A 20,048-nucleotide genomic window follows, 5' to 3' on the forward strand; every position below is an offset into this window, starting at 1 on the left:
TGTATAGATTATTATTCACATTAAAGATTAAGTTACATGTTTTGAATAACAAGTGAAACAGAGCTAATGCCTTCATTCATACCTTCAAGGCAAAAATTTTTGTATTAATGAATGGTGAAAAGGTAAGATTTAAATGTCTGTTCTTTCAAATCATTTCATTGTAAAATGTGACTCTGAAAACGAAAGGAAAAGGAAATAAAATATGAAGCAGGGTCTGTGGAGGAGTAGGATAAATAGTCTGATGCGATTTTGTCAGAGATATCTAACTTTGGTTCAATTCATCATCATGTTTTTGATCCTTTCTGTGTTAATATTATGCCTTATATGTTTCCCTTAGTTAAAGTTTTAATTCCTTCCATATCCTTACAGTACTGGTCACAGTACACAGCTGATTCTTAGGTAGTTGTGTTGCATCATTGAAAATGCTTGTTCACCGTAATGCTGTATCATTCAGAAGCGATAAACAGCTGCTTGATACAGAAACTATTGAACTTGTCTTCTGCTGAGTATTTCATTAGGTCTCCCAAAAGACAGGTGACTGTTGTTCTTACAATTATGCATGTTTATAAATGAAATTCCGAAAATGTGTTCCTGCTTTTCAGATCCCTCAAACTGCTTTGTCTGTATGTATTTATAGTACAAATGTGCTGTATTTAAACACTGGTTAATTTCGTTTTCTTACCATCATTTCTTTCGATCATTTCAGTTTATTTCTGTCCTGAACTTTCAGCCTAGTAAAATTAATGATGTAGTGCAGATGTTAAATGCTGTGTTACAGTGATATTTTACATGATCGATTGCTCAAGAAAAGTTAACTGCATTAATACTCTGCTTCTTTGTATTGTGTCAGTTGCAAAAGATTTGGTATTTTGTCTCGAATTTTCTCCAAAACATTTAGATAAAATCTTTGCATTGCAGGAGTACAATGTTTTCTGAAATCAATGCCAGTGAAAGATTAAAATAACCTATTGGATCGGCTTTGCAGTGCTTTGAGCTGTAGGAATATTTATAATAGGTGTACTCAAAATATCATTCTGTCACTGTTTGTCTCTTACAGCTCCATGGTTACAAAGATTTAGTTAGCAATTTCACTGATGTTACAGTGTGTCATTAATTTAGGAAATAACCCGTGGCTGCAGTTGTGTGACCTTTAGAATATCTGTGAAATTTGGAGTTGTGGATGGCAGATTTGATTCAGACTGTATGACGTAATTTGGTAACGTGGCTCCATACTACCACCAATAATAAGCATAAAAGCTTCTGTTGCCTAGCGCAGTTCACAGTTAAAATCTTTCGTGAGGATTCATTTTTCAGATGTTGCTTACCAAATGTTGAAGGGTAGAGCAGTTATCTCTAATTTCTGTGTTGCACCTTGTACTGTTGTCCAAAAATATGTAGTTTCTAGTAAGGAAGTACAGTTATTACTGATAATTTTGTGCTGCATTCCTTTATACCAAATATAAGAGGCTTTATAATATATTTTATCTGCTTCTAAGAACTTCGTGCGGAACAGTAAGTATTTTTGCCTTATAAAAGGATAGATGTGGTTGACATGTCAAGTGGCCTAGAAATGGTAAGTAATCTTATTGTATGCGGATGAGAAGTTATTGCAGTTCATTGATAGCATTATAGGCTGTATGCTTTTGTTAGCCACTGAATGCTGTTTTATGCAGTGAGCTGTGCCATTCCATGTTTGGCAAACACAGAATTATTATTATTATTATTTTTTTTATATCTGAGCTTTGAGCCTGAGTGAACAGTGGCCATCGTCATAGTTACCACCACCGTTACCACATACTAAAGGCAACATCTTGTTGATTTATTCTGTCTATCACCATCTGTAGTATTTGCTTGTAGTTGATGCAGATCATTCCACTGATAACACTTTGTAAATGGATATGTTATGTCTTCTTAATATGCAGTGGTAGTAAATAAGAAAATTTCATAGGGTAAGGAAATTGGAAATACATTGACAATTATGCAATAGCAATTGACATACAAGGGACATATTGTTTAATTTTAGCACAATTCTCAACATACAACCATGCAATGCTAATTACATTAATGCAGCAGAATATGCCATGATGATATTTTTATTAATAACCATGAGTCCAAATTTAATTACATCAGTCAAGGTATTTGTTCGTCACAAGTCTTGGTTTGGTAGCTTACTTGGTGTTTGACATTCTCTAGGTATATTATTTGTCATTGCGAAAGCATTACACAAAAGGTCTACAGTGGAATTTAAGACTTACACAGGAAAACTTCCGTCACTTAACCGGCATGACTTCAAAGTAGAGGTGAAGCTTTGTGGCTTTTGTCAGTTGTTCATTGTCAAGTTTCATGTATTGCTACAGATTTTGATAATGTGACACTTATTTTGACTTTGGCTGACTTACTTACTTAAACTGGCATCACAAACCACAGTTGGTCCTTGGCCTCACTCAGTCCAGCCTTCCACATTTTCCTGTCATCTGCATCTTCATCTCTCAGACCCAATATCTGCATATCTCCCACGGTATTATCCTTCCATCTCATTCTCGACCATCCCAGCGGTCTCTGTCCTTCAGACTCTCCATCCATTACGGCCTTTATTATCATGTTCTCCCCTCTCCTGCTCACATGTCCATACCATCTTAGTCTCTTAATTTTCACACTCCCTATGGCATCAGGCAGTGTGTATAATTGTCGGAGTTCTCTGTTTTTCCTTATTATCCAGTGTTCATTTTCTTTCACTGGTTCATATATTTTTCTCAGTACTTTATTTTCAAAAGTGATGAGTTTTTTCCTCTGTTTTCTTTGTCAGGGTCCATGTCTCACTTGCATAGCACACTATTGGCTTGATGATGGTCTGGTATATTCTTATTTTTGCGTGCCTAGATAGTAACTTCGTTCTTTGGCTGACTTAATGAATATGAAAGAAATCACTATGGAATGAGTAAAGATAATTAGTCACAGTGCAGTAGAGGCATAGAGTGTTAAGATAGACAAATTAAGAAGAAATGGTAGCTCTATTTTTGAACTGGCATTCTTCTCCAAAGCACACAGACACATGAACTCGCTAGTTACCATTCTGTTTTATTTAAATGTGTCTTGTGAAGGGAACATAAATATTTGATAGGACTTATTTGAAGTAATTTTGGTCCATTAGTTGTTGGAGACCAATTTCACAATTTTGCATGACACAAAAAGTTCCTATTTTGCAAAAATGGAAAGTTTAATAATTCTTTGTAGGCTTGGTAACCGCAGCATACTTAAATGAGTTTTGTCATTAAAACAAAGCTCTGTTTAAGCAGCAGTTATCTCGACAACACTTGCATTATGCAGCCACCTGCCGTTCATGTCATGAAGGTGGAGTTCCTTACTCTTTCAAGAATAGAGCTCCTTAGTCTTTGGAGTGTAAAAAACAAGTCCACCATACTATGCCTTCCCCTTTTCTTCTGTTAGCTTGCTTTCCATTGGTAGTTGTCACTGTTCTATGCATTACATTACAGTTTAGTAATACACCTTTTCAACCAATCAGTCCTCATTTATAAAAAGAGTTTCACAAAAAAATCCCACTCAAATATGGATGAAAAAGATATCAAACTCTCTAAGTCTACATGAATTGCTTCTCATAAAATATTATGTTACCCTAAGGCACAAGTAAGCTGCACGTTTTCAGTATTAAGTAAGGACGTGAGAATTTAGAAGTAAGATGATCTAGTTTTGTTTGTAATGGTGTGTCTATTAAATGCTTTTGGGGAAATTCTACCAGAGCCTCTGGTTATAAGAGACACTTGCGTCTCCAGACAGGCCCACAGCTGGCTGAGCTTGGTTCATACCACATCATGTCCGGCACAGTAACACAGCCTTTCTGTTTTCCTCACTGGGATATCTCGGTCCCATTTACAAACAGAAATGTCCTGTCCTGCGGTATTTCTAAAGAAAACCATCTTATGAGTTTCTAAGCTGGGCTGCAAGCTCATGGCTTAAATCTGTTTTCTCAAGTGCTCTGTAGTTAGTGTTCCTTGCTAGAAATCTGTTAACATATTGAAACCTACACTCAGAAGTTCTTCAATGACTGTTTGCATGGCTTGGAATGTCTGCAGGTGTTCATATTGTAACCTTGCTAGCTACCATGTTTTAGTTCTCGATTATGGTCCTATGTAATACTCAGTGCCTCCACTATAAAGTGAATGGTTATCTTAATTCATCCATTGTTTATACCTCATCTAGGATTTTCCAGCATTGCAGTAATAAAAGAAATAACAAATACTTTGACAACTACATAACCTTAAATGAGTTTTTGCATTGGTTCATCTTGTGTGGTAGTTTTCACTTTGTGTTTATGAGAGTCTTAGAACTCACAGAAATACACACAGAACTGGGCTAAGGGGAGTTTTTAAACCACTACTTGAAACAAATGCTGTGTGTTAAAGCACATTTCACTCATCCCGTATTGATTTTCAGTGATAAGCAACAGTTAAGTAGTATGAATATGCCTGTAACTCACTAGCATGAATTAAAGAGTAGTGAAATGCAGGAAAACCTGCAGATGATCGACAGTTGCTGCAGGGAATAATGTAAACAAATGTAACTTACTGAAAATATATAGAATGACCCTTATTGTGTGATTATACAATTGCAGAACAATCACTAAAGGTAATCATACTCGTAAAATATTGGGAGTATAAGTACAGAGTGATTTTATGTGGAACAACACATAAAATTAAAGTGTGGGTAAGGCAGATACCAGACTGAGATTCATTGGAAGAATCCTCAGAAACTGTTGTCCATTAACAAAGGAAATAGCATTATTTTACTAATGCCAGGAGGGGGGGATTCCTAATGGTGTTGGCCTGTTTAACAGCCATTTCGACCTCAAACTGTCCCTTTCCACCATCATCATGAATGAGATTCCATTCTTAACATGAATGCATATTCTGGAACTCTTTAGATTTTTAACTTAAATCAACTTACCTCTAGTTCCTCCACAGACTAACTGAAATGGATCCTTTATATAGATAGGGTTTTTGGATCAGGGCCATTTCTACCTTATGTCTTCCCAGAAGACTACTCTGGGCAGCAGTTGCTGCTTTACTGTAGTGCATGTTTATCTACAGCCTCCAACTTGCCTCATTGCTCACATCCAGTATCTTTGATTATCTGATGGCAATCTGTGAGAACTCTTTTTAAGTACAATTTCAGGTCCAGTTATCACATGGCTGTCTAGGAGTTTTTGTTGGCTTCCACCACAAAGGTTTGTCCATGCAGTACAACCTTTTGGTTGATTATCCCTAATTCTATGTCGAGACCTTCTGGTTCTGCACCCTTATCTCTAGGGTGTGTTTGAAGATATATCCTTAAGACATTTTGGTACCCAAATTGATACCTTTGTGGTGTTGCAGACCTCAGCCACTGTCTTGACTAGCAACTTCATGTCCTCTCACGTACATACCTTGAGCACCATTTCCCTAAGCCAGTCCACTGTTTCAGTCCCCACAAAAACAAGATAAGAAGACTTTTGTCCAGATAGACCTTCCTGAATTTGGGTCCTGGGCTTGAATCCACCCTCATTCTTCTCAAAGAAAGCCATCTGAACAAGCTTTGTTTGCTGTGAAGTGATGTTGACCAGTGAACTTCCCCTTTGGACAGCTGCCATAATGAAAACTGAGACTGCAGTAGTGTAGGTCTGCTTTCCGTTTCCTACCTCGGTGTTTTCTGGATCCATGTATCCTAAGAAGTGGGAGTATTAGACTCCTTCCATGTTCTCTTGTTGCGTGTCTTAAGGTAGAAGGAGTCTGATTACCCCCTTCACCCTGAGATAGTCCTCTTTTGGAAATCTTAGGTTCCAGACCTTTTAGTTCCTGCAGTTTATGTTTATGTTTTTGTTCTTTCAGTAATTTCCCCCCTTTGGTCCTCAGACTAGGATGTGATTTTTGACCTAGTCCAACTTCTCAGTAACAGTTTCCCCTTCTTGGACTGGTCTTTTGTCTGATCCAGTTGTGGAAACAGCTTCCATCAGCTTGAATCCCAATGCTAGGGCATTTGAGGTCTCTTCAAGTCCCTCAGTTTTTGTTTTGTTTCCACGACAGTTGGGGATGTATTCAGTCAACACCACAGACCCTCCTGTGGTGCATGTCTAATTACTTGGGGAGATCGCCAAATATCCTTGAGGCTCTTTCAGTGACACATCTTCCCATGTGCCAAGCACCCCTCACTGTGGATCATGTCACACCTTTGTTGGATAATTAGGGAAAGACTGTGGGAGCAGTTATGGGAGAGATGGTGCATCGTGGGACACTCTTCATCTGGTCAGTCAACTGAAGCCTGTCCTGCCACAAGTAGCTGCAATACAAACATCATAGCCCTTCAGCTTCAAAGTCTCTCCATCCGCACAGTAAGTACTTTGGCGTGGCACTGTCCCTCGGAGAGCAAGGAAACAGCACGCAAAGCATTTATTTGACCAATATTTGAATATTGTTCGCCAGTCTGGTATCCGTACCAGGTAGGATGGATGGAGCAAATAAGAAAGAGTCAAATAACAGCAGCACATTTTATTACAGGTTCATTCCGTAAGTGCTGAAACATCAGGGAGATGCTGCAAGAGTGCAGTTTATTATTAAATTTCCAAGAGTACATGTTTGTAGCAAAGTCAGCCAAAATATTGTGTCCTCCTATGTATGTCTTGTGAAAAGACCATGAAAATAAAATTAGATAGAGGTGAGCCCACAGAGAGAGTTACCAGCAATCGTTCTTCCAGTGAACCATTCGTGACTGAAAGGGGGAGTGACACTGTTAGACAAAGTACCTGCCGCCCACACCGTAAGGCGGCTTGTGGGATATAAATGTAGTTGTAGATGTAGGTGTAATCGTAACCCTCATCTCCAGGTCGACTTTTCCCTGTACACAGGCAAGCTGGAGAAATTTTTAATGCACTCACCCATTGAATATTACACTTTTACGTCTGAACTGTTTTACATAATTATGGTTGTATTCTTTTTATTGAACACCTAGGAAGTACAACATCTTCATTGATATTGTCATTGTCATTCAGTGACAGGTAATCCCTCTCAGATTCAATTTGCATAAAATCTGTAGTAAATTTGTTCTAGAACAGATCATTGATCACTTGGCTATTTGTCTATGCAACTTTACTGCTGTGTTAATGAAACCTTTACTTTAAGAAATACAATAAATTGACATTTGTTTTTATCTGTGGAGGAAGGATTTATGGATGCACTTGTTTTCTTACCTCCCTTGTCATGAGCATAGGACCTCACTGGCAACATGAAATATATAAATCTCTCGCAATGTAAACATATTGATGAAATACCCCTGGAAGTGTATAGCTCTGCTAGAAAAATAAATTATTATTCAGTACTTGCTTCAATTTTCTACTTTATACGCAAGATAGAAATTCAACTGCTGATAAATCAAAGTACGCAGTTATTATTATTATTATTATTATTAGATTAACAAAAATTCAACCAAAGATTAACAATTATAGGAGAGCAGAGCAAACTGAAGTGTGTTAAAGTAGTACTGTGAATATGAAATAGTGAGAGAAACGAGAGACAAGTAATCTAATTAAAGGTGACAGCAAGCAATATAAGCACTAATATTTAAGATATGAATGACTAGGGACCTGAAAAATTCACATTTTGGGATAGATGTGAATTCTGCCTGAGAATGCAGAAACATAAAATTACCTAATAAATGCTATTTCATAAAAAGTTGTTTGTAGATGAACTGTTTCACCAGAGACAGTTTGAAATAACTTTATTTTCTGCATATAAATACTGAAAAGTACTTAGTTGTTAGTTACTGGTATTGCTAATCAGCTAGTGAAATGCAGTTTCTAAAGATAACATGCATAAAGTTCAAATGTTGATATAATGTGGACACTTTAAAATGACAGTTTTACACAGCGGGTATTTTGAACTATTGTTCCATCAAATACTGGTAGAGATCGGGCATGAACTACCTTATTTACAACATTACCAACCTCAGCAGACAATTGCATGGTAGCCGTTACTGAAGGATTTGCGTTGTGCATTGTTTTCTTATTTTTAAATGAGTGAAGAACTTAATCCTGAACCATCACAGAGTTTGATTATAACCTTTAAAACAATAGAAGGGATCGACATAACACAGTTGTGGTCTGGCTGCCGTGCGAGAGGGAAGCAGCGCTTGTTTTCCTGCAGCATTTCTGTCCCCTCTGATGGTCAGAATTGTAATTTGTTTATGCTCAGAGCCAACTTCCAGTTTATAGTGTCTGCACTCTGCTGTAGTGTGACCAGAAAACAAAACCTGCTAATTTATTTTGACCATTTCGAAAGTCTTTCCCTAACGTGCAATTCCATTTCTACGATAAGTACCTTGTAGGCTGTATCTGTATTAATACAAGGAATTGGTAGCATGCCTATGAATGCCCATGAAAGTTCAAAATCAATATTTTACAGAATTTGTCATTATTGAATTGGATGGGAAGAGAAAAATAGTGTCGAGAAACACTTTAAGCCAGAGGTGAGAAAGTGGTGCTGCTTCTCACCAAAAAAAATTATTTGTTGAAAGTTTAAATAGAACCAAAAGAAGAAAAGCAAAGAGCATTAAAAAAAGCTGTTTAAGTTTTTACAAAAGCAAACAAACATTCCAGTTTAAAGCTCACAAATATAATTAGTTTCGAAGCACTAAGGCTTTATGTTCAGGCACATAGCATGACAACCTTTTAAATTTGTATGCCTAATAATGTATAAACAAAAAAAGCTGTGAATTTCACCAAGATAATTGCAAATTTTGCCAAAAGTAAATGCTACATTATCATGTGCTTAAAATGACGTAAACCTCTTCTTCAGAATCTGGAAGTTAATACAGGTGTTTTGTTTTAAACTATTGTTTACATCTTAAGTCACTTGGTGTGATTGCTGTATAGTAATGCACAAATGTTAGACACTATTATCTGCAAGTTATTCTTTAGTTCATGTAGAAACAGGCAGGCAGGAGCTTAAACAGGATGTTATTGGATATGTGGTGACCTGACTGGTACTAGCTGATCTGCTAGGTGAATTAGTGGTATTCAATGATACTGTTGCCACTTCATCTGGTAATTTTCATTTTTCTGCCCCCATTTAATGCTCACAGGTCATATAGATATAGTACCTATTGGAGAAACTTGAGGCTCCATTGGCGAGCAGAAGAAAAGAGTTAGTAGGAAATAGCATTTTACAGAGATAGCAAGGGGCAGTTCACAGGATGCCAGGTAAAAATGGGTGTATCAGGAGAAGAGGGAATCATAAGGTCCCAGCAGTAAATATTATCTTTAATAGCTTTGCCACCATAACATTCCTTTCATTTTGATCCTTTTATCTGTCCTTTATTTGAAGAGCTCACTCAGTATTTTTAAGGCCACTTTCCAAGACATAAGAAGAAGAAAATTTTCTAAGCTATTTTAGTCACTGTTTAACCACTGCACAGAGCGTTACAAGCGACAGTCCTGCGAGATCTTAGACCATCGTCTAGGGTTAGTAGACAGTTTTTGTTTTTATTCAGACTTCATAGCACTTGAAAAAACCTCATAATTTGTTCGCTATTATTGATTTGTCATATTTGCATGTCTTTTGTAATGATTTATCATTAAGCTAGTTAATACAACGGTGAGTATGATCCTGCAACTCAAACTAGCCTTGCCTGATTTATCTTAGTGTATCTGATGTTGCATTGGGATGCAGCTGTTTGCTCTTGGAATATGTATATGCTTGAGAACTAATTTTTGTGTGTTGTTACTGTGGAAGCATGACCTCAGGTACAAATTACGTCTGTTGTTAATGTGTCAGACTCTGTCTTTTGTGAACCTGTCTTTGCCATTGTGTTCTGTCTGCAGCATTACTGTCCTGTAATTTTGGACAGCTGTCTCAGAAATTTTCAGTTTGTATGACCAAAAAACTGCACCACATTATGCCGAACAGAAAAGAAGACATCTCTAATTAGTACAAAACTAATATTGTAGTATACTAATGTGCACTTAAAAAAAAAAATTCTCAGCTGTGTCCCTATGATGTGACAATATTCTGCTTGTTTGATCAATTCATTGGCAGTGGGTCAGAAATTTTCCATAGGCATGTTCTTGTACTCTGCCAGGAAATTTCATGCACAAGGCCTGACAGAAACGAAAAGAGTTGTATGCTGCCAGTTTGTATACTTACCAGATATGTTCAGTTAGTAATTGTCACGTGAACTTTTTGAGTTCACACTCGGATGCATTTGTTCATTCATTCATTCTTGAAGCAAAACAGTTCTCCATGTTCTTTTCTGTGAGCCCACGCAACAGTTTTCATTTAAGTGCAGTTACTCGGGCTTGACAGAGGGAATTGTTATTTTGTACATTTGTTATTTGAAAAGATTTTTCACTTGTCCCCCAGCTGGTTTTAGTATGAAGGAATAGTAGTTATGTGTAGTACACAAATGGATTGATATTGGGGGGGGGGGGGGGGTGAAAGACACTAGTATATAGACTGAAAGCTTCATAACAGATTACGTCGTGCATAATTAGTAACAGAAAACTGTTATAGAAACAAAAACTGGATACCAGACATAAAATATGAAGTATTAGAAATGAACAAAGAAACTGCACTGAAGTGGCAGTAGGAATAACGATAATACAGGGAAATTAGAACTTGTCAATAGAAGTAACAGTTGAGTCAGGAATTGAGAGCCTATGATTTTCTATGTGCGTTTGTAAGCTGCTTAATCCATAATTAACATACCAACCAGAAAGATTCTGGTACATTAGGTATATTGATAAACTTCAGGAACTTTTGTAGTATGTGAGACGTAAACTGGATAGTTAACAGTGGTTCCCTAATGTGAATTCAAGTTTCCAAAAAGTGCTTCAGTTCCCAGCTGATAACAGTGAATTATCTTGAAGATAATCATCGAGACACAAAATTAATTGATCTCATAATAAACTTGCCAACCATGCACAACGACAAAATTAGTGTCTAGTGTTGAAACATCTGAGAAAAGTTAGAGTTCTTGTAACCAGTGTGGGTAATTCAAAAAGGATTTTCTCACCAAACCTATGACCATTCTAGGTGGTGCCAAATTACCTGCCAGTGAGACACATTTACATTTTGCAATGTTTATGGTTAACAGAAATAGAATTTATTTTTCAAATTCATGTATAAGACAGTGAGATTAGGTAGATCGTCCTTTTCATTCCCCGGTTTAACAGAGACAGCTGGCCATCTCAACATTTGTGTGGGTATGTGTGGTGTGGGTGTGTGATGTGGGTCCCGTGCTGTTGGTTTTTCCAGCGGTGTATGTGGGGCCATCTCCGCACTACCAACGGATGTCATCTGTGTCAGGCTGTCCATCACATCATCCAGGAAGTTCCATCAACAACAACAACGCTTTGCCTTCACAGCGAAGGCACTCTGTATCAGGTATGCTGTCCACTCTCCTTACAATCAGAACTTTGCTGTTTTCCTCAGTCGGAGTTGGAAGAATATATTTTACATTCACTGCAATCTAACTATTGTAGTAGCTCATCTCCTTAATGTGCCACATCCATTCTACCACAGTGAAATCGGAGTATTTAATGGCCAGTTGTTAAGATTTCTGTCGTTATTAACATTCTTTGGTCTGTTTTGATTATCATAATGTTTTTCTAAAATCACATTCAGGTCTTCATGTCTATAAAATTTTGTTGATTTTCAAGTAGCAGCATCACATTTGAATAGAAGTAAGTTTTTGAAGATTTGCAAAATCTTCATCAGCATTTTGTGACTTACTGCCAGAACTGACAGTGGGTTGTTTCCTGACAGTGAAGCTGGTACAAATCTTTGAATATTCAAGTTTCCACTCAAATGTGTTACGACCTGAACAACAAGAAAATTTTATACTAAGATGCTACTGTGTAAAGCTTTGCAGCCGACTTTCCACATGAAACTTCACCCACAGTACAATAATCATATTTATTTCAATGTTCGTTGCAACATTACCCTCTTGCCCAGATGTGTGAATGAACCCAAAATAGTCACTTGTTCTCAGTTATGTAGTGAGATACTCACACATCAATAGCTGCCGTAGTCTAGCCACAAAAAACTGACATCTTCATCACTGCTTGAACCTTTTTCTTGGTGGAATTTGGAACTGACAGGGTCATTTTGAACTAACTTTTTGAGAACAACAGTGCTGCATACAATTCCATGGAGAGTGCAGCAGAAAAATAACTTTCCCTCTATATTTTATTAAACTTGCATCCATACTTTACAGGCAACTTTTATAATGTTCCATTGAAATATATCCTATACAAAATAAACATAAAAATGAAGATCATTGTATCATTTCCAGTGTCATTACAGCTGAAAGTGTTTATATAGTTTCCAGCCTCGGAGTAATATGTTCACAGTGACAGAGCTGTCACTTTGCAACATCTATGTACCACCTGCTCCTGTGTGTGTGTTCCTCACCACAGTCAACTGATGTTCCTTTGTCATTCCCTGGTTGACAGCTGCTGTCAATATCTTAAAAGATTTCTCCTAATGTGGGGATTCGAAGTACTGTCAACTGTAAGTTGGTCACTCACTGACTGAGTACTAATACTGAATAATTCTCTATCTTTAAGTCTATTCTGATTTTTTTTTTACATGATCTTATACTTACATAAAACTCCAGATCACCATCCATATTCATCTTATCTTTATGAAAGTGTCTACAAATATACCAGTCTTTGAGAGACAGTATATCTGCCTTAGTGTATTCATTCGCTGCTGTTGCATTGTGTACATAATTCTAAATGTTGATTCAGTGTACTTGCCCTAAATGTTTAGTTTTTCTTCCTATATAGACTTGATTGTAGACTGTTGATGCAGTTTGTGGCACAAAACCATATCTCCAGAAATGTGTCTGTGTATGAAATGGGATGCTGTTTCCACTTCTGGTACCAATGGATACTGTACTAATATAGCCTTTTACCCTGTTGGGAAACATAGTTCAGCAACCAAATGCTTTATTAATCTTGGTTTAATGGGATAACTGAAATACGTATTTGCTTTTGCTAAGTTATTTGGAAATTTCATTATTTGTACTGAGTTACCTTTGTGTTATTGTAGACTATACTACTATTAATTCACATTATTTAATTGTGTGCATTATGTGTGGTTTCACTGCATTCTATGCACTCCTTTGCATGTATGATAAAGCATGTGTATTACAAATAGATATGCTGCTTATTCTGCGCTTCAACAACTGTATTTTTGTGTGTTCAGTATATCTGTAGAATATTATGTCAACTTTTTTTACTTCAGTCAGTGTCATATTTACATATTTTATATGTGCATAACAAGGTGATACAAGTCAGTAAGTCTGTAGTTTTAGTCTCTGTATTTCCTTTGTAATTAATGGCACCATTTTTTTAAATTTTTTTTCCCTCACATGTTACTGTAGCATAACTGTCAGGTATTTTCTGTGTGAAAATATTTAATTGCACTATGTCTGCTTACTATTGTAGGAAGTATTTATCACATTTTGATAAGCATAAAGTAGTTCTTTATTTGTTTTCCTATCCTCATCTTAACTGTTATTTCTTTTCTTGGTAATGTGATTACACTGGCAGCATGACTGATATTTACAATGTTTGCAGTATTCCTATGATTTGTGACAGTAGTATCAATTAATTCTTTTGAATTTGCAGTTCATTTGACTGTGAGATCTTTGGTATTGTGAGAGCCAAGAAAATATAAAGTTCAATGGCTTCTGTAAATTGGCCTTTTTAATTTAGTTTCAGATTACCAATTTTATGTGGAAAAATGCATTTAAGTTTTGATAGTACAATTTCAGCTCAGTGATTGAGCTTATTTTTGCAATCTCCACTGGTGCTATATTGAGAAATTGACATTTTTGAACTAGATTTGTGTCCATGTGTCAATAACTCCTGATGTCAGATTCACAATTGTCACTCATACTGCATCCTATTTGCAAATTAATCATTTTGCAAGTAGACATGGGTCCTTTAGGGCTGACTGACTGTAAATATATTTGTGCCAATTCAAAGCCAGAGCTACTTTTATTTAGTAAGTCATGGGCCAAGAAAAATGGCTCCAAGCACTAGGGGACTTAACATCTGAGGTCATCAGGCCCCATGGGCCAAGAAACTCATTGTTTTTCTTAAATTCATTCAGTATATTAATAAATCAAAAGTGCAGAAATTTCAGATTTGATTCTCTAAAGTGCATGTAAAAATGCTCAGCTATATCCACATGACAATACAGAAGTATGTGAAAAGACAGATTTGATTTACTTTCAAGGACTACACAAGTAGCATTATACCAAAACGAGAGCACTTTAAGTGAAGACACATAGTAACCAACATTTTGAAGTGCTTGTAGCCTGAGTGAGATATATGAGTATCATGATGAAATAGTGAGACATATAAGTATCATGATGAAAATGATCGCTTCAGCTGTACGATAAATATTTAATGGTCCAACTAGTTTCGCAGCATTAGATCCACATCATCTGGGATACATCCTGTTTCAATTAAAATATAGTTGGGCTATACATGAAACTATATAGGCATATTATATTCACGCATTTATTTCATAATTTAGTTCAAGCAATAACCAGATTGACTCAATATAAGCCAAGAATGCACCTTTTTATCAACTTTTTTATTTTGAGTATCATTAAGGTTACAAGTCTTGTAAGCAACAGTAGTGTTTGTTATAATTAAAAATTATTCAATGACATGTAGAAGAAATTGTTCAAATTTTCACATTTGATATATTTCATACTAATGTGAAAGGAGAATGCAATTTTATATATAATGAGAGAGAGAGAATAGCAAAAACTCTTCAGTTGTTATGTTTTACAACCTGTATGCTGGCAGTGACCGTACAAGGTGTGTTGGAGCGAACCTGCACCTCCAGTATTTAATATGTAATTGCTGGCAGTTTCATTGTTGTGTGTATGTTAATTATTAATCAGTACTGTATTGAGTAGAACATTGTGTCACATAGTTAGCGAATTTCAAAGTGGCGAAGTTAGAGGAGCAATGCGTCTGCATTGAATTTTGCGTAAAACTCAAGAAAATCTTTACAGAAACACACCAGATGGTGCAGAAAGCCTACGGTGATGAGTGCTTAAGCTGTACTCAGTGTTAACGAATGGTTCACACGGCTTGAAAATGGACAAATGGAAGTTAATGATGACTGTCACTCAGGACGTATTTTGACACCGACCGACGATTCTCATGTTAGGAATGTCAACGAAATTGTGCATGCCAATTGATGATTGACTGTACGAGAGATTGCAGAAGAATGTAACTTTTCAGTTGGATCTTGTCATGAAATCCTGACACAGCATTTTGGCTTGCATCATGTTGCTGCCAAGTTCGTCCCACGGCTCATGAGTGGAGACCAAAAAGACCTTTGCCTTGCAATCTGTGAAGAGCTTTTGGATTGCGCAAAAGAGAACAAGATGTTCCTTAAGAGAATAATAACTGGTGATTAGATGTGAGTCTTTCGTTATGATGTTGAGACTTAAAGTTCATTCATCACAGTGGGTCAGGAAAAGTTCTCCAAAATCAAAAAGCTCCTCAGGTCATATCAAATGTCAAAGCCGTGCTGATACTTTTCTTTGACTTTGAAGGATTTGCTCATGATGAATCCCAGGATGTGTTGTGAAGCCTGTGAGAAAATGTGAGAAGGAAACGGCCTGAAATGTGGCGAGACAATTCATGGCTCTAACATCACGATAATGCACTTGCACATTCATCCCTGTTGGTGCATGACTATTGCACAAAAAATGAAAGCATTGTGCTGCTTCATCCTCCATACTCACCAGATCTGGCCCCTATAAACTTTTTTTTACTTTCCAAAGTTGAAAACCTCGAGGAAAGGATGAAGATTTACAATGATAGACGAGATAAAATAAAATTCGCAGACAGCACTTTGCAAAATCGAGCAAGAAGTTTGCCAAGACTGCTTCTGCAAGTGAAAATAGCATTGGGAGTGATATATAAATTATGGAGAAGAGTATTTCGAAGGAGACCATGGACAATCAGTAAAAGGCAAGTGTAGAAAATTTTTATGGACAAAGTTCTGGAATTTCTTGAACAGGCCTTGAATACCTGACCAGTTTGTGAAGTTCTAACATTATATGAAATAAAATTGAAATTTGTACATTGAATAAAAGACGAGGAAAAAATGAGGACATTTGTGTGGAGTTTTCAAAACCATACTGAAGAAAATATGATACTTGTGGCTCAGTTGTAGTAAGTATTCTGAAAGCTACTTAAATTTTAATATACAATGAAAAAGCAAGGGGAGAAATTTTGCAAGATTCCATTGAAACTACAAAAAAATACACACAAAAAGCAGTACAGCAATGGGTAGCAACATTGGTTTCAGAGTAACATTTTCGAAAAATGGAAATGGTACTAGTTATTTTGACAGTGTTTGCTTTGGTGTTGGTTATTTCTGTGATGGGTATCTCATAAACTCTTTTTGTCTTTCAGAACCACACAAACACTGTTTAAAGTTTTGTAGATCTTAATAGAAGCCAACATCTTATCTGTGTAAATAGTTCTGTAGTAAAACTTCATCTATGCAATTAACTGTTTGTTTCATCTTTACTTGAGGAAGGAGAGGCACATAGCAGTCATTCGCAATCCCATTAGGTTTTATTATTCTTCCAACTCTAGATTTCAGCCATAAATAGCCACCTTCACCACATTTTTGTTATATTTTAAGAGAATCACAGCTGTATTTGTCACCATATGTTTTTAAGGTGTGTAGTTAGGTCACTCAGTGTCCTTCTGCATATACACCTGTAAGAACACATGGTAACGTGAACTGTCAGTGTCCTGCCTATACGCCTGTAAGAACATATTATGACATGAACTGCTGCAAGTCTGTTGAAATATAATGAAAATGCACTGAACATGGCTATTTATAGCCGGAATCTAGCTTTTCAAGAATAATAAAAGCTAATAGGATTGCAACTGGCTTGTTTTTTATAGTCTAGTATCACTGTGCACAATGGTTCGTGATGGAATCAGAAATGGTTAATTCATCTTTATTTGTAAAATGTATGTTATCTAGGGAAGTGTAGTGTATGAGAGTATAAGTTGTCTATCGATGATCTTGCAAGTTCTGTCCAGTGTTTCATACTGACATGATCACTAAATGATTAAATGCAGACAAACTTAATACCTGCAACATCAAATGCCCCATCAATGATTTACGATCCTCTATACCAATTCTCTTAAGCACCAGAGGTGATAACTGGCCTTCAGTATTTTGTTGTTACAGTCATCAATCCTAAGACTAGCTTGATGTGGTTCCCCATTCTGGTGACTTGTCAGTTATCTGCTTCATTTCAGCATAACTGCTGCATCCCACATCATTGATGATTTTCCTTATGTACTCATATCAAGGCCTGACCTTCAGATATTTTCCTACCTCTAGCATTTCAACTACAGTTTTCAGTGACTTATGTGTGGGGGTGTAACTTGCAGTCAACTGTTATTTCTTTTCAACTCAATATGTATATGATTTGCCTTAATTTAATTTCCTTGTCCTGTAGACTTACTTTCCCTAACACACTGTCTACATTCCACATTATCATTCTCTTTTCTTATCTACATGAATATCTAAATCAATGTATGTAATGTTTGTATATGCCATACCTCTTATTTTATTTACTTCTACTTAATTTTGTACATTGTTCCTTCAGTTTTCGCCCCTTCACCTTAATATTTTTCACATCATTTTGGACTCGCTTTTGTATCATTTCTAGCTCCACCAGGTGATTTTGTTCCTTTTATATTAGTTCTCAATCATTACTTTCTAATTGTGTCCTTGCTTTGACTTTCTTCTAACCAAATGTTTGGAGTGACATTTCTTTCTCCTTGACACCTTTGTACATACCCTATTCTTACCCTAAGCTCAGCACTATATTGTGTTTTTATAATTTTGTGGGTGTCAGCTTTATTCATATTATTCCTATGTAGACATATAAGTGTGGAAAGATAATTAATTAAAATTACATGTCCCTCAAGAGAAAAAAATTATCAACTGACGTGTAAACTGCGTGTTAATTTTAGATAAAATCAACCCAATAAAAAGGGAAAAAATACATGAAGAAGTATTTCAAATAAAAGTAGTCACAACTATGAAATTTGGCTTTCTATTAATGCAAAGAATAAATTGTGACACAATTGACTTAATATGCTCCTTGTGGGAATGATGTGGTCTAGTATGAAATGTGAAGCTTGCCACCTTAAAAGAGGTGTGTTCAAATCATGGTGTCGATATCCTCCAGTTTGATGGGATGATCCCTTTAGTTGGTCTCTGCCAGTTCTCGTTTTTCATCCTAGCACCTACTCTTCTAGAGTAATTTTATGCAACATTGTAAAAAGTATGCAGTGCAGTTGTCAGTGGAATTACATTGTTATATGTTTTTAATTATCTTAAAAACAAAGATTCCAAGACTTATCAAGCGGGAAAGCGCCGGCAGACAGGCACAATGAACAAAACACACACACAGAATTACTAGCTTTCGCAACCGATAGTTGCTTCTTCAGGAAAGAGGGAAGGAGAGGGAAAGACGAAAGGATGTGGGTTTTAAGGGAGAGGGTAAGGAGTCATTCCAATCCCGGGAGCGGAAAGACTTCCATTAGGGGGAAAAAAGGACAGGTGTACACTAGCGCGCACACACACACACACACACACACACACACACACACACACACACATATATCCATCCGCACATACACAGACACAAGCAGACATCTTTTTTCCCCCTAAGGGAAGTCTTTCCGCTCCCGGGGTTGGAATGACTCCTTACCCTCTCCCGTAAAACCCACATCCTTTCGTCTTTCCCTCTCCTTCCCTCTTTCCTGAAGAAGCAACCATCGGTTGCGAAAGCTAGTAATTCTGTGTGTGTGTTTTGTTCATTGTGCCTGTCTTCCGGCGCTTTCCCGCTTGGTAAGTCTTGGAATCTTTGTTTTTAATATATTTTTCCCATGTGGAAGTTTCTTTCTATTTTATTTACATCATCATTTTTTTAATTATCTATGTGCTTGCAACTTGAGGTGCCAGCTTTATGCTTAATGCTGTCAGCTTATAACTAGACTGGGCTGGTGGTTTCCATTTTCCTACAAGATCCAACATCCAACATTTCATCCAAATTCCTGTACACTTTATAATGGAAGAATACACAGTAAACAGCAACAGTTCTGGGTGTTGCTGCTTTTACAACCAAGTTCATAGTTACATGTTTTAATTTATATGTCCTTCATTAATGACGTGTCTTCATAATTGTTACATTTGTTGGCAGTCACTTGGAGGATCAGTAGAAAAAGATTACAAAACTTAGAAATGAGTTATGCTGCTGTTTGAATGAAACAACACAGATTTCGTTAGGAAAGTCGTGACCACTACTTTCTTGTCGAGGTACAGTTGAAGTTTGGACATCGTCTGTTGTCCATGTCTTATACATCGGATTGTAAAAACATTGAAAAGCCACATACCATTACAAAATATTAATGTATTTTGTAACACTATCACATAACTGGTATTCCCAGTACTGCATTGAAACGCTAAGCGATTATGAAGATCAGTCAAAAAGCAGTGTATTATCCACTGTAGCCCAGCAATGGTAAACACAAGGGAAATGAAAATCTGTTGTTTGAGGCTGTGGTTGTGTCACGCAATATATGAGACACTTGATTCAATGCTCAGTAAACCATCCTCGTTTCCACAACAGAAATTGACATTTTTTAATAATGACATTATATGGATATGATTGGTTCTCCATGAAATTGGAGAAGTCCCTACTTGGCAGGGGAAAGGGTGCCAGAAAGGAAGGGAAGAAGGTTAGGTGCCAAAGAACCAATGCTTATACCCATACAGTTTCATTTTCCCAGAACTTACCATTACTGACCTGCAATTGACTGAGTATTATTTTTTGACTGACCTTTTGTCATACGACATGCTCACACTCCAAGAGACTGCCTGATAGGGAGCTTGTTAAAATTATAAAATTTTAGTTAAGCTGTG

At 36.7% G+C, this 20,048-nt stretch overlaps 1 protein-coding gene across 5 annotated transcripts in view; it reads left to right on the plus strand.

Moving 5' to 3' along the window:
• LOC126334930 (insulin receptor substrate 1) overlaps positions 1 to 20,048 on the plus strand; it is a 211,636-nt gene that overhangs the window by 76,570 nt on the left and 115,018 nt on the right. For 4 of the 5 annotated variants that reach the window (XM_049997664.1, XM_049997666.1, XM_049997665.1 and 1 more), the window contains one exon: positions 11,298 to 11,426. The exons of the other annotated variant lie outside the window; for it this stretch is intronic. In XM_049997664.1, coding sequence (XP_049853621.1) covers positions 11,298 to 11,426 — 129 coding nt within the window. The remainder of the gene's footprint in view (positions 1 to 11,297; positions 11,427 to 20,048) is intronic. 5 annotated transcript variants of the gene reach the window in all.

This window comes from Schistocerca gregaria, chromosome 2 (assembly GCF_023897955.1).
Source record: "Schistocerca gregaria isolate iqSchGreg1 chromosome 2, iqSchGreg1.2, whole genome shotgun sequence".
Lineage (NCBI taxonomy): Eukaryota > Metazoa > Arthropoda > Insecta > Orthoptera > Acrididae > Schistocerca > Schistocerca gregaria.